The sequence below is a fragment of the Arachis ipaensis genome, chromosome B1 (assembly GCF_059453495.1).
Source record: "Arachis ipaensis isolate K30076 ecotype BB chromosome B1, ASM5945349v1, whole genome shotgun sequence".
In the NCBI taxonomy this organism is placed as follows: Eukaryota; Viridiplantae; Streptophyta; class Magnoliopsida; order Fabales; family Fabaceae; genus Arachis; species Arachis ipaensis.
In genome coordinates this window covers 53,314,062-53,329,167 of record NC_142436.1, presented here as the reverse complement: position 1 = coordinate 53,329,167, position 15,106 = coordinate 53,314,062, and the positions used below count along the sequence as shown (strand labels likewise).

General features: G+C 35.2%; 1 protein-coding gene across 1 annotated transcript; it reads right to left on the bottom strand.

Moving 5' to 3' along the window:
• Positions 1-4,971: 4,971 nt before the first annotated feature.
• Positions 4,972-9,924, bottom strand: LOC107630010 (monocopper oxidase-like protein SKU5). The gene is made up of 9 exons (XM_016333006.3): positions 9,455-9,924; positions 9,067-9,176; positions 8,667-8,937; positions 8,439-8,577; positions 7,310-7,676; positions 6,514-6,879; positions 6,343-6,421; positions 5,455-5,654; positions 4,972-5,368 (listed from the first exon to the last, which is right to left on the bottom strand). The coding sequence occupies exons 1-9, from the start codon at positions 9,608-9,610 to the stop codon at positions 5,269-5,271; spliced, it is 1,788 nt and encodes a 595-aa protein (XP_016188492.1). The 5' UTR covers positions 9,611-9,924; the 3' UTR covers positions 4,972-5,268.
• Between the last annotated feature and the right edge of the window lie 5,182 nt (positions 9,925-15,106).

The window sequence follows — 15,106 nt, the reverse complement described above, 5'->3', positions numbered from 1 at the left end:
TCTCAATACATCATATTCTGTTTCAAAGTTATCAAATCAAACGGAAGTCCTTATATAGACATACCATATTCATTAAAAAGAAACAAAAGTACCGTGAGCTTGGCAAACAAGCTAATATTACGCTATACATAGCAAAACATCAAAATACCTAATACGCCTACAAGCGACTATACTATATCAACAAAACATTCCAATAGAATAATTCGACAAGAAAAAGTATCCACTACTCTTATTGACCTACAATCACACTCTCATCCTGGTTTTTGACCAGCACATCATCATCCAACGGCTCGCCATTGGCAACGATTTTGGTAACATTAAACTTCAAAACATCCAAATTAGGAGCAATCACCCCAATCTAGGTCATAGCTCAATCGAAATCTTGTGTAAAAGCACTTAAAACCTCATTCTCCAACTCGGCAATCCTCGCCTTCAACTTGTCACTATCAACCACATTCAATTTCAACTCACCTTTAACCTTTTGGTGTTTCTTCTCTGCATTTTTTAAATTCTCCTTCAACCCTTTCACTTCAGTCTTCAATCTGCTCATTTGTTCCCCCTTTTCCTTAAGAGAATCCTTTAACTTCTTTATAGCAACAACATTATCGCCCTCCAAAATAGCATCTAGTTCAGATGTCCATCCAATTGACATCAACCAACCACCAATAACCTAAGTATCAACATATCAAATACAAATTAACATATAACAGTAACTCCTACTATCATAGCTCAGAAATAAACAAACACTCACCTGCAAGTATCGAACCACACCAATCTTTCTAGCCTCATGCACTATCTTTACGTCAGCATTAGTCTGTGCCAACTTATTAGCAGCAACCATAAAAGGATAACTTTTTGTCCGCAAAGAATTCTTCAGACCCTCTTTATACCCATGAAGAACTTGATGATTCTCATAAGCAATATTGATCTCCTCAACCGTAAACATTCTGCTACTCTCTTTAAGATTGGTCAGATCAACGACCTTAGACGACGACCCTACCCTCCTTCTCTTCATTCCTGCTTCTTGGTAAGCCACAGATTGAGCTCCATCCATTTCATTCCCTTTCACCACATTGGTGGAAGATCCTTCTTTTTCATTCTTTTTTACTTTATTAACAAAGGCTTTCATATTAGCAGTAGTCAAGATAGGGGCTTTCTCACCTGAAAAATAATAACACAAACACAAAATTCAATACAACATCAACCACTCCACAACCACAACATAAAACACACAAAACTAAATTACCTAAGTACTCTTCAATCACTTCCCTATCTCCTTCAAGCTCCAACAAACTAGAGATAGACAACAATTCGGATGATGACAGAACCGAAACCAAAAAATCCAACACACAATCCTCACTCTTCGTTCTATTTTCACAATCCAGAATCTACTTCGGTTCCGGAGACCAAAACCCAGGGAATTTTTCATTCATTAATGAATCCAGGAAGAAGGGATAAAATTCCTCACCAATTTGCACCTTCACAAACATCACCTTAAAATTCTTAAACGATGAATTATACAAACTAAAGATACTACGACCCGGATAACTACTCAGATTTATCCAAGACTCCTTTTATACACCCTTCGCCTGAAAGAGAGAGAAAAATAGCCCTAGAGATGGATAACATTCCAAATATTTCATTAAACACTCAAAAGTTCGCATAAAATTCCAGGAATTAGGATGCAACTGTGTCAGAGCACAGTTCAATTGTGACAAAACCCCACATTCAAATTCTAAAAATGGAAGCCTTATACCCAACTCTGTTAACATGCAGGTGTACAAGTAAAAGTAGGACTAATCATACCTCTTCTCACATATCCTATCACTTTCCCGTAAGAATTTAACCTCTAACTGCTGCCCACTTTTCACCCAGTTAACATCGTTTAATTGCAACACTAAACCGACAGTACTAAAAATTGAAACTCTACTCCTTACATCAACATCAACCCAACCATAAAGGTCTCCCTTGTCAATGATAGCTACCTTCTTCTTCCCCATGACTCGACAAAACCCAAACAAGACAAGCAACCAAACGGATAACTACAAAACAAACAAGTAAACACTAACCTTTTTTACTCATGATCTTCTCCTCACACGAAAACGTTACAGCTTCACAAGGAAAAAACAATTTACAAGATACTTGTCTTATTGGGAAGTTACTAAACCCAAAAACATACTCTCTCTTTCTTTCCACTAACCCAAACGTTTTATACCCCAACCAGATAAAGTACAATCCCAATTTTTACCCATATCATCGGCCCAACTCTTCCTACAAAAAAAAATACGTTGAACTTGGGAGCTACGAGCATGCTCTATCTGACATATACCAACCGAGGATATAACATCTCAAAAGCTCAGCATGTTTATATTCTACAGGCCAAGCTTGGGGGTTGTGAACCATGCCAATAACCTTGGTATAAAAACCATCAATAGAGCATATCTCGAACAGACTCAACACGTGCACAAAGTTCTAGAAGTCGACATTAAGGGGAGTTACAAACCCAATAATCACAACACAAGCTAATATTTGAAAATTAAAATACACTGACCACAAGTAAACACTAACCTTTTTTACTCATGATCTTCTCCTCACACGAAAACGTTACAGCTTCACAAGGAAAAAACAGTTTACAAGATACTTGTCTTAATGGGAAGTTACTAAACCCAAAAACACGCTCTCTCTTTCTTTCCACTAACCCAAACGTTTTATACCCCAACTAGATAAAGTACAATCCCAATTTTTACCCATATCATCGGCCCAACTCTTCCTACAAAAAAAAATACGTTGAACTTGGGAGCTACGAGCATGCTCTATCTGACATATACCAACCGAGGATATAACATCTCAAAAGCTCAGCATGTTTATATTCTATAGGCCAAGCTTAGGGGCTGTGAACCATGCCAATAACCTCGGTATGAAAACCATCAACAGAGCATATCTCGAACAGAGCCAACACGTGCACAAAGTTCTAGAAGTCGACATTAAGGGGAGTTACAAACCCAATAATCACAACACAAGCTAACATTTGAAAATTAAAATACACTGACCACCACTGTCCTAAAAAATAGACACCACAGAGTCCAGAACGATTACAAAACAACAAGCTTCGTTACCTATAAAGGGAGAAGAGACCAGATGAACAAGACAAATTGAAAAACCAAGAGACTAAGCACTCAGAGTAAAAAAGCTACCACTGATCAACATATTAATCATGCTGAATTTTTTTTTTTTTTTTCTGGTCAAGTACCCCTTACACACACATCCCTTCCCTTTCTCAATGGGTTCCATATATCAACTTCCTAGACCTAGCTAGGATTTCAAAACGGTGCACCTCCTAGCAAGGCAAACATAGTTGCCAGTAAACCAAGCCTTGCGATGCCGTGCTGAATTTTCAAATCATTTGACATTGACCCTTTTTTATGCTTATGGTCTTCACATCGACCCATTTTATTTTTGTCATGCATTGATCCATTTATTAGTTGAGCATTGAGCGATGCCGATTAGTACTTTCTTATCGTACCATTCCGCTTATGGTATGACCACTTTTTATTTACTCTTTTTTGTTATAATGGGCCTGATTTAAGAAGACTAAAAGAAAAGGAAACAAAAATTAAATCCATTGAAGTCCCAAATTCCGTCCAAAAAAAAGTCCCAAATAAATCCATATGGGGACGACTCATATCCCCAGACCCGCAGCTGGGACTCGGAACAAATGGAGGATTTATAGGTCTCTCTCCTCAAGCTGCATTCGAATTCGAATCCAAAAAGTGGGAAAAAGGACCCTCTTCTAGAGTGTGTGTGTGTGTGTGTAAGGGAAGAAAAAGGTGCCTAGACCAAAATAAAAACTAACAAAACATATTCAGAGTGCTCGGCTTTATAAGTTGTTCTGTTTGTCCCAAACCAAGACAAAAAAAAATATTAGGAGTGTATCACATGAGAACAAAAAATTATAATAAAGTGAGAAAACAAAACCTAGAGAGATGCATATAAATAGTCAAAATTGGAAAATAAAACTATATGACATTTTTAAGTGATTATATACTTTTTTAATAACTTTTAATCCTAACCATTTCTGTAAAGTAGTTGCCATCTGAATTAAGATGAACCCAGCTCAATCTACCCAACAATTTTGGCCTGGAATGAAAATTTGTAACAACTGTTCCCAACTTTGGAGTAGGAAACACGTAGGACCACATCAATGATCAAATCTAACTCATTATTAAAATGTTGAGAAACAAATGAAGGAGATTGATTGAACTTTAATTTAACTAAACCAGCAATGAGAAACAAAACTCACTCACATCATAACAAATATTGCTAAATTTATTGAGGCAAACGTGCAATAGGAAAACATTCAGTTAGGTTTACTTAATCTTCAGCTATGGTCTACACATCTTGAGCCTCGCATGGGCCTTGAAGAATCTTGACCTATAAAAACTACTACTTAACAATGAAATTGTATCAGACCAAAAAGAAAACTATTGAAATTGATAATACGAGACACAAAAAAAGCAGTCAGAACTTGTGTTATTTTTTGGTGACTCAGAACTTATGTTATTTAACATTCATTAATTGTCGCGACAATTAATAAATTAATAAATGTTAAATAAGGCAAATTCTAACTTATTTTTGGCTAGTTTTCTTTCGTTACCAAACATTTTCATTGCCCATACCTTTCCTTTTTTTGATAGTATAATTCTATAAAGTTACTAAATTGTCTTCAGCAAATTATCCCTTTCTTCAACTAGAAAATTGTAAAGCTCGTCATTTAAAACAATTATTATCGGTGGGTGAACATGATAAGGAGTAATAATATTGTAGAAAGAAACTCGATATCATACTACCATAAAATTTTCAAATGCCAATTATTGTTGGACTAAAAATTAGACCATAAAAGACATATTAACATAATGGGAAAAGTATAGAAATACAAGATTGAAGAAAAGAAGAGTAAGGAAAAGAGTAATATCTGTGGAAAGTGGAAACCACTTGTGCCATGTTGCATTGAATTGAGTTTTGGATTACGTGTCATTAATTACTAACATAAATTATAGGCATTAAAAGAATTGCCAGTCCCAATCAATTACACCTGGAACAACAGACATCAAAAGATGCTAATACAAATAGAAAAGAATACAAGTCAAAAATTACTTCAAGATTAATAATAATACAAACAAGACTTACAAAAAAAAGAAACAAAAAACTACGAACTCAAGCCAGAAACCTCAGCACTAACAAGCCAATAAAGCCAGAATTGTGATTCCACTAGAAAATGGGGATCAAGGCGCATACAAACACCAGCCAAGTGAACAACAGCTTCACTGTATTCTTACCGATTGATGCACCGGCACTAATATCTTGAGGCCTGAAAAAGAAAAAATATGGCATAATTTAACCATTTGCACTGGAAAAGAAAAATGTCTGTTGAAAGAGAAGGATTGGGGAACATACTTCTGCAGTTTCCCAAGGGCGCCGCAGAAAAGGGCATTGTCTGGCATGGGAAGCTCAGTCTTGTTGTTAGCCTCTGGATTGACAACTCTGATGTATGTTTCTTGACCGAGATACCAGTTGTCGAGGTTTTCTGTTCTGAGATTCCAAACTCCGACATTGTCGAGCGAGACTAAAATTGCTGTCCATGCTCCGGGATAAACCTACACCAGAAGACAAGGGAAGACTTTGGGTACATGAAAGACATTGTAGAAGTTCAACGGTACATTTGAAATACAAACTTTGTAACTGTTACCGAAGAAGCAGCATAAAATATTTAAAAATTAGCAGACAAAAATTATCCAGTTATTTTCCCCTTTGCTACCTGCTATCATAATTCCGTGTTCACCTTAATCCAGCCTATTAAGTAGCCCTTTCCATGATGCCCACAACCAAGGCTCTGATGCCAATGTTAAGTATCTAAGGAAAGTGAAAAACCATACCTTAAAAGCTAGCTGTTTACAGAGAACCACTCTCCTTAAATATAACATCAAGCATCCTATACTACCCGATGTAGGACTTTGGTAACCCCATAATACCCATGTCCCCTAGTAGTATGCTTGCCAATTGAGGTTTTCGAGGGTAAAAGATGAAAAAGAAGAGCTTGAAGGATAAAACGGGTTGAGTTGTCACAACAAGTTCCAACTCCAAAAATGCCTTGTTACAAAGACTTGAGCAGAAACACAGATGCGAACAGGAAAAACTAACGTACAAGTAGAGAAATGTTATAGGATCAAAACAGAAGTTCTAATGATGATCTGACTGCTTTTTTATTATTCTTTTGATGACAGATTCATAAACAAGAACATATAAATGTTTTCGAGAACAGCATAGCATTAAATATCAGTATACCTGTGCTGTGGTGCGAGCTATTCCATCCCATTTGTTATATGTGCCCCTGCTATTATTAGTCCACTCACCATAATCCATCCTGCAGACAAAGAAACGAGTTTTAAGTGATATTGTAACATGTAAGCTCCGAAAATGGAATGGCACACAAATGAGAAGGGAATATATCCCTACCCGACAACAAAAAAGGCATAACCATCCAAGTGATAGGAATGCATCTTGGTGTCGTTGTTTTGCAGTATAATCTCCATAAATCCCCTGTAAGTTCCATTAATCACCGATGTCTTGGCCTGAGGTGGTCCAGTTATAGGATTGGTGGGGAAATCAAGCTTGTATACTCCTTTTAATTTGTACTTGTCAGCAAGCCTGATTGGAGTGGAAGGATTGACAAAAGAGATGCCACTGAGTGTTGCTCGATTCTTCCCGTTGATTTTCTCTCTTGGCTTGTTTCTTAGTACATAAATTTCGGTCACATTGATGGAACCATATCGGAAAGACCCTTGTGGGTTGGGACGAGCACCACTTGCTGATACATTCCATCTGCATAATTAACCACATAATCACAAGAGTCAGTAGTCAAGTTTTTCCTTCTCAACACTCAAATTTAAAAATCTAATCTACATAAATTCTAGTGGTGCCATGACTTAATTAAATGTTGTAGTTTAATATTTGCAACACATTTAATATCTCCATCAACCGGGACACTGATGTTCTACAATAAATTTAATTATAGCTGAATGACACTTTTTTGGGTTTAGCTTTAAAAATTATTTATTATATCCAAAAGTTTCTTCCTAAAATTTACTCAACAACCCAACACAATATAGGAAAATCTTGAGGTAACAAATATCTCTGTCACTTAATTTGAAAGTGTTCCTGAAACTTAAGAATGACGAATGAAAAGAAGATAATCAACCATGTTCATGGAATAATGGAACAATGATGTTATAGAACTGCAGCATAAAGAGACCTGATGGATCTTGCTTGGTTCATTGAGAAAGTCTTGTCAAATTCATCATCTGGAGGTGGTGGAAGAGGACCATGCGCCTTACCCTTGGAATTTGTATAGCGTAAGATACCAACTCCGGTTACTCTTTGCCAGCGTGATTCGTTCACAAACCTGGCGCTTGCAACGATATAGTAATCTGAACTTGCGTTCTGATCCATGGTTACCAGAAAAGAATACGACTGTCCAACATGAATATCTAAGCTAGTGTAATTCTGTTGCACTGTATACGATCCCTCACTCTCTGCTAGAAGTAAATTATGGCTCTGGATCCTGAAATTCAGACTTGTTGACACTCCAACATTATGTACACGAAGTCGGTAAGTTTTCCCTGTTAAACATTATCAGAAAAACTTTCAGAATACATAGCGGGGATATGATTGTCAAGGTCTAAACACCAAGCCTCAGCTATACAAACCCACAATATTGATTCATGAGCAATGACGATATTCAAATTCAAGTATCGTAACAACATTATGGGAACAACAAAATTCTTTTCTGCATATATTCTAACATTTTTACATGCATTATTCAACAGATATAAGTAAAGTGTATGAGTACATGAAACCCTGTTGGCTTCTATACTATTATTTGTTTTAAAATTATTATTCTCAACATTCATATGTTGTCAGGTCCCATGTACCCAAACCAAATTCTTTGTGGGTAAAAGAACCAACATATATTCTAGACATTGCTTCTTTGTTTTCATGACTAAAGTCTAAAGAAGTCCAAGATTCTCATGTTGGAAGTATACATGACCATACCATGTGCACATCTCCACCATTCATTAAGCTACCTTAAGATGATGAAAAGTAGACATATATAAAGGGTAATAGAGACAATAGTAGAGATGTGCACAATGGCAAAGAAAAGGTTAAAGAAGCAATGGAAGAGATATGCACATGACAAGGTCATGTGCAACTTAAGACGATTCTTTTCCCCAACATTACATGAACTATACAAGGAGACATTCAAGTCTCTAACTTTGACCCAAATGGTATGAAATGATATCAGACCTAACAAAACCACCAATTAGTTAAAATAGATAATAAACAAAAGAACTCAGAGTTCATATTAAATTTCTTCCACTTACCAGGATGGACATCAAACTGCTCAAAATCAATGCCGTCGGGAACAAGTGTATCATTATATCTATAAGGACCCTTTCCATTTATGAGAACACCATCAGGCATCCCAAGATCTTTTCCAGCATCAAGGTCCTTCCTCAAATCCTGCATTCCAAGTATTAATTATCGCTTAGCATGACCAAGATATTTACTTAATCACTTTCTTCCATTTAATTCAACCAACAAAAACTAACCGTGTGATTGCGAGTGTACCAATCGCCAATCATAATGACAATGTCCCCATGTGGGGTGTCAAAAGGAATTGGAATAATGGGTCGGTTGTTTATAATGAATCCACCAAATCCACCAGCTGCTCTCTGCATATTAAGTGAAGGGAAGTAGAAGAAGCTTCCAATCTGATCCTTAACCTGAAACTGGTAAGTCCAGTTCCACTTTGGAGGAATTGGACAGTTTGTGCCAAGAACACCATCTTGCCAAGAACTTCTTCTTTGTTGAACCCCAGACCTGTCTCAACAACCCATAAACAAATATCCATAAATTCATCTCAAAGCTTCTTTAATTAAGAAAACAAATAAAAAAGATCTTAACTTCAAAAAAAAAAAGGCAGACAAAAGAAAAAAGAGCACCCTTTACCAGTGAAGGAGGAGGTTCTCATCAAGCTTGTTCCGGACATTGACAACAACGTTGTTGTTTGTGGTCACATTGATGGTTGGACCTGGAAACTTGCCGTTTATAGCAATGACCTGAAAATAAAAAAAAATACAATGCAGATATATATTATATGAAGAAAGTTTTGTTACTAAAACTGAAAACTAAGTAGCACCTTTCTAATCACTCTACAAAACACTACAATATAACTAAGTGAAAACTCAAAACTACTCATCGTGGCATTTCCACAAAAACCACATAGGCATTTCAAATTTTCAAGCTTCACATTGCTATTTGTGTGTGACCCATAGTAGATCTGTAAGTAAAAAGCTTGAAACTTTAGGGAATTGAAAATAGAAAAGAAGAAAGCAACCTGTTGAGGAACTCCAAGAGGAGAAGCAGTGAGGTAAGTGACCTCAAAGTTGTAGAAAGCAAATGGATCCTCAGCGTTAGTGAAGTTGAGAAGCAGAGAAACGTTGGTTAGGAAGAAGAAGAAGAAGAAGAGCACAAGAGCTCTAAACAAAGCCATTGGCGTGAGATTCAGAGCACAGTTTTAAGTTTTGTTGAGTAGACCCTTTATTTTCTTTTATCTGAAATTACATTATCAAATATCAATTTCTATCAGAAAAATAGAACTCCGTGGCAGATAGATGCAGAAAAAGAGAGAGAGAGAGAGAGAGAGAGAGAGAGAGAGAGAGAGGGTTTGAATGGGGTGTGAAAGGAGTTTGTAGTGTAGAGTGGAAATGGATGATGGGTGGAATCAAAGGCTTTCAAGGGGTGACAGCAAGTAGCCAGTTCATACCTTGCATATTCTGTCTTCTCTATTTGACCCTTGTTCCTCATAAATATAGCTTTATCACCCTTTTTTAATGCCAACTTTTTACTCTTTTTGTATACCCTTCAGTTTTAATTGCTTATTTTAGTCAGAATTTAATTTTAAATGGACGTGATATTAGTATATTGTACAAATGTGTAATACTAATATATGAACTTGAGGTATTTTTATGTGAAGAGAAGAAAAAAGTTTTTCATTTGTCCTTTCTTACAAAATATTACCTTTTATGTTAAAATTTGAAATTTATTAAAAGCTCCTCACAGTTCCCATTGAGAAAGATTGTTTGCCTCACTAAATAAGGGTTTTTCATCCTACTAAATTCCGTGTTTTCATATATGCACAAATGACACGGTTAAACTTATTTCATGACATATATAGTTATATACCATGACTCTTCCTTATTCAAATAAATGAATAAATTATGTCACTCTCCAATTAATAATGCAACTCACCTTTATTATTTATTATTCTCAAATTAACTTCAACTTTTATGAAATTTTTCTCATCACCAAGAAAAATAAAATAATGAGAATCAAATATAATTTAGAAAATTACATTAATTCAAGAGTGGCATTATTATTGATCTCCTTTAGATAAAATATATTTTAAAATCTAAGTAGCAGAAAGGAAATTTTGGACATTTTTTTTCCAAATGTGATTAGTATTTAGAGAATCATGTGTATATTTTCTTTTTAAGAGACTAAATTCTTATATTATTTAGAGATTAAATTAATTAGTCCTTAACTTTTGTGCATTTCTAGTGTGCAAACTTTTACGCAAATATTTAATAAAAAAATATTTAATGACTTAAAAGTCATATAGACTAATATATATTATTGAATAATGGTATTAAAAATTAAATTTAATTTTAATGTAGTGTTAATGTGAGAAAATTTTTCATATAAATTTATTTTTGCATTGTCAAGTCAACAAAATAATTATTTTTACAACTATGTTTATAATTTAATAATAGCATAAGTATGAGCTTTGATTTAGATTATTGAACTTTATATTATTTTGAGCGCATTTGATTATAATTGGATTTTGTAATATGATTTTGAGTGTGTTTTGTTATAATCTAATTATAATATGATTTTGAACTTTTATTAAATTCTTAAGTTTGATTATTATTTTGAGCATGTTTGATTATAATCAATTTTTATAATATGATTTAGAGCGTGTTTAATTATACTCTAATTATACCATTAGTCTAAATTTTAAATTGGATTATTGAATTTAATTATTATCTTGAGAGTATTTGATTATTACAAATTTTATTTGTAATATGATTTGGGATGTGTTTAATTATAATCTGATATGTATTTTTAATGTTTACAAGATGCGTTTTGAATTTCTATTACCTGAATCAACTTTGTTTTTAATCCTCTGTTAATTAACTTACTAAATTGAAAATGCATAAAGGTGTTTCAAGTGTAGTTGCTTAATAAAGTTAAAATATGTTAGGTTTTAAAACATTATACTTTAAGGAAGATATCATATTTTTATTTTTTTATTTTCACAATTTGAATTTAAAATAAGTATATTCAATTAGAATAACATTAAATAATATCCTAACATAATCTATCAACTTATAACTCGATCACAATTAATATCAAGGAATGAATATTAACTCACTCATTCTCAGACTTGTCTAAAGAACAAAAATGCATATTAACACTGATTTGACGGTAATTAATCCCAACAAAGGAGGCAAAAGACATATCATTCTTATAATCAATATTAAAAATCTAATTATAAACAACAGTGCTCATATTTATAATCAAACTTAAAAATTCAATCAAAATCAAACATATTCTTATTTTATTTCAAATTCCAAACTTAATAAAACTAAAAAACTCACAGCATTGACTAGTTCATTCTTTTATGGTAAATTTCTATCTCAACCCTAACCAACATTGACGTGTATTTGTTACCAGGGATATTATACATAAAAATTTCTAGCTTAACCTCAGTTGATTACACAATAAATAGACTCACAAATATAGACTACAATAATATGAAAAACTGTGTTACAGAACACTATCACATTTTCATAGAACAATTCAACGAGACAGATCATAAAGGGTGGGAAGAAAAAAAAAAATTGCTTCAAAGATTATTTATTCACAAAAAAAAAAATTCAATAACTAATCAGTATAATATACTTGCAGGTCTATCCTACATTCAATTCCTAACATATGAATCATCCAAAATAAACATAAAGAATCAATTAATACACACCCTAATACACCAAAAACCAGAAAATGAAGCAACTTTACATGGCAAACTAAATGCATGTAGGAGTGAGACAAAATCTCATTTCTTTTTTTTTTTTTTTTTTGGGTTAAGTATGATTTTGGTCCCCAACGTAGGGGTTGAAAATTTTTTTCGTCCCTCGCCTTTTTTTCGCTCCAAAATGGTCCCCAAGGTTTTAGTTTGTTTTAAAATGGTCCTTTTTACCAATTTTATTTTTTTTATTACTAAATTATCCTTTATTAAAAAAATAATAAAATAAAATAAATATAAAATAAGTTAAAAAAAAAAAGAAAAGAAAGGGAGAGACAGAATCGGGGGAGGGGAAGGGAAGAAGGGGGAAGGGAGAGAGCACCACCGTACCGCCGCCGCACCGCCGATCCCGCCACTGCCCGCTTCTTCTTGTTCTTCTTCTTCCACACCGCCGTAGCCACTCCACGCCGCTCCTTTCTTCCTCAGCAAATACACAGCGCCGCCGAGACAGGGGAGGGAGGAGAAAGAGAAGCGGGAGGGGGGTGTTATTTCGGGAAGAGGGGGAAGGGGGTAGGGGAAGGTCGCCGCCGCAGCAGCTACACACCGCCACAGCCGCTCCACGCCACTGCTCCTCCACGCTGCTCCTTTCTTCCTCAACAAAAATACAGTGCCACCGAGATCGGGGGAGGCGGGAGAAAGAGAAGCGGGAGGGGTGTTGTTTCGGGAAGAGGGGGAAGGGGAAAGGGGGAAGGGAGAAGGTCGCCGCCGCAGCAGCTCCACACCGCCGCAGTCGCCGTTCACGGCCGCAGCCCCTCCTCTCCACCACCACTGCAACCCTTTTCCTCTGTTTTAATTTTTTATTCCTTTTTCTTTAATTTTTCAGATTCAAAGGATTCCATTGTTGTTGTTGTTGATGATGCTTCTGGTTGTTTCTGTTTATTGTTGTTGTTGATGCTTTGGTTGCTTCTGCTTCTGCCTATTTTTGCTTCTGCCTGCATTTGTGCTTTTGCTTCTGTTTCTGGTTGAGGAAGAAGAGGGGAGGGAGGTTTGCGCTTCTGCTTCTGGTTGAGGAACTGGTTGAGGAAGAAGAGGGGAGGGAGGGGTATTTTTGTCCGAAGGACCATTTTAAAACAAACTTAAACTTTGGGGACCATTTTGGAGCGAAAAAAAAGGAGAGGGACGAAAAAAATTTTCAGCCCCTACATTGGGGACCAAAATCATACTTAACCCTTTTTTTTCTTCCTCTAATTATCTTCTTTCCGATATACCTGTCAACACATAATAAGTGAATACGAGTAATAATCCGCACAAGTTTGAAGAAGAGACTCACGATTCTTTTTATATATTGTTGCTAATAAAGATTTTTTTATTTAAATTAAATAAATATATTATTTACTGAAACCTGTAAAGCACACAAAATTTCCTGCTTTAAGCAATATACCACATTTTGGATATTGTGATTCGAAGACAATTAATAAAAGTATATCATGGTGATTGAGCACCCAAAATATGACACAATATGAGTTTAATTTATTTTAGATACACCCGAAATACGACACAAAACAAAAAGTGAATACTGAATACTCGAGATACGACTGCAGAAGAAAATGGGTCATAGTACCTGAGATACATGCATATTAGAAAATGGGATCATAGTACCCAAGATACATGCATATTAGAAAATAGGGTCACAGTACCAAAGATACGTGTATATCAAAAAGGGTTATGCTAGGTAACCAATGACTTTCTTGAACAACATGAACAACGGGTCTTAAAATTGGCCCAATTCAAGTAAAACACACTACATTCCAAATTACTCACCTAAATCTTAATATTAGAATAACCATCTGCACACCTAGTGAATTGAACATCCGATATATCCATTGTTCACATTGTTTAATATTTTCATTGTCTACCTATACTTTTCCTATTAAAAAACAATGTCACATTACCCGAGATACGTATATAATTATCTAGATGTCTCTGCTCCCTAGATAACTAAGAGAAAAACTCTGCATAAAGAACTTCCTAAGTCGACCATTAGTCAAATTACATCTATATTTATATTCTCTATCTTTATCCATCTTTTTTATACGCATGGATAATAAATTATTTTTTTGTTGTAATTTATCCCAAATGGGATACTAAGAAATGGTGAGGAATGAGTATTTTTTAGTCTAATTCAACTATGATATTGCGTATTTTTCGTGTTGATTCTCTAGATGCGCTAAAGACTGTCATACTGAGCAACATGGGAGAAATAGGTTCCAAGGAGGTTGGGTGAGTTGCATATAGATTTTTATTAGCGCTTCCGAGTGAAAAAATTACTAACAAGTTATTCTTATTCAAAACTTATCAACGTGTGAGGGTAATGTTTGACGTACTTGCTAGGCTAATGCCGCAATATGTGATAAAGTAGTATGCTGTGATTCATGACGTGGGTGGTGGTTTTGGGTCGTTCTCTTCGAGGCAACAAGTAGTCCCGTTAGAGGCAAGACTGATTCACTTCGTCTAGCCTTGTGATAGTGTTGAGGAAAACAACAACGAGGGTAATTCAGATTATATTGCTGAAATTGAGTCGTCTAACGAAAGTGATTCATCTGATGAGCATGTGCCGGAGACTCCCACCGGTGTGGGTGCTTGGTTTCTCCTTCCTCCCTCTTTGGCCATTTCACAATTACTAAAAGTTTCAAGTCATTATCACACAATGAATTTGAACACAATGTAGCTGGATGATCCTTTCAACCTTGGCAATGGAGAAGATTACAACCCGAATGGTTGTGTGGAGTTTCGGGTAGGCCATGGGTTTAGAAATAGGGATACTGTTCTGATGGCAGTAAAGAACTACAGTATTTGAAGGAATACTTAATACAGAGTTCTGGAATCAGCTAGGCTTAAATACCATTATCGTTGCAAGTAATTCTCTAAGGGGTGTCCATAGAGTCTTTGTGTAGCACTTCGACA

Excerpts from the sequence above, each read along its gene's own strand:
- LOC107630010 (XM_016333006.3), bottom strand. The coding sequence starts at position 9,610 with ATGGCTTTGTTTAGAGCTCTTGTGCTCTTCTTCTTCTTCTTCTTCCTA. Across the intron at positions 8,938-9,066 it reads GAGAACCTCCTCCTTCACTG|GTCTGGGGTTCAACAAAGAA; the intron begins GTAAAGGGTGCT and ends TTGTTGAGACAG. Across the intron at positions 5,369-5,454 it reads GCCCTTGGGAAACTGCAGAA|GCCTCAAGATATTAGTGCCG; the intron begins GTATGTTCCCCA and ends TTTCTTTTTCAG.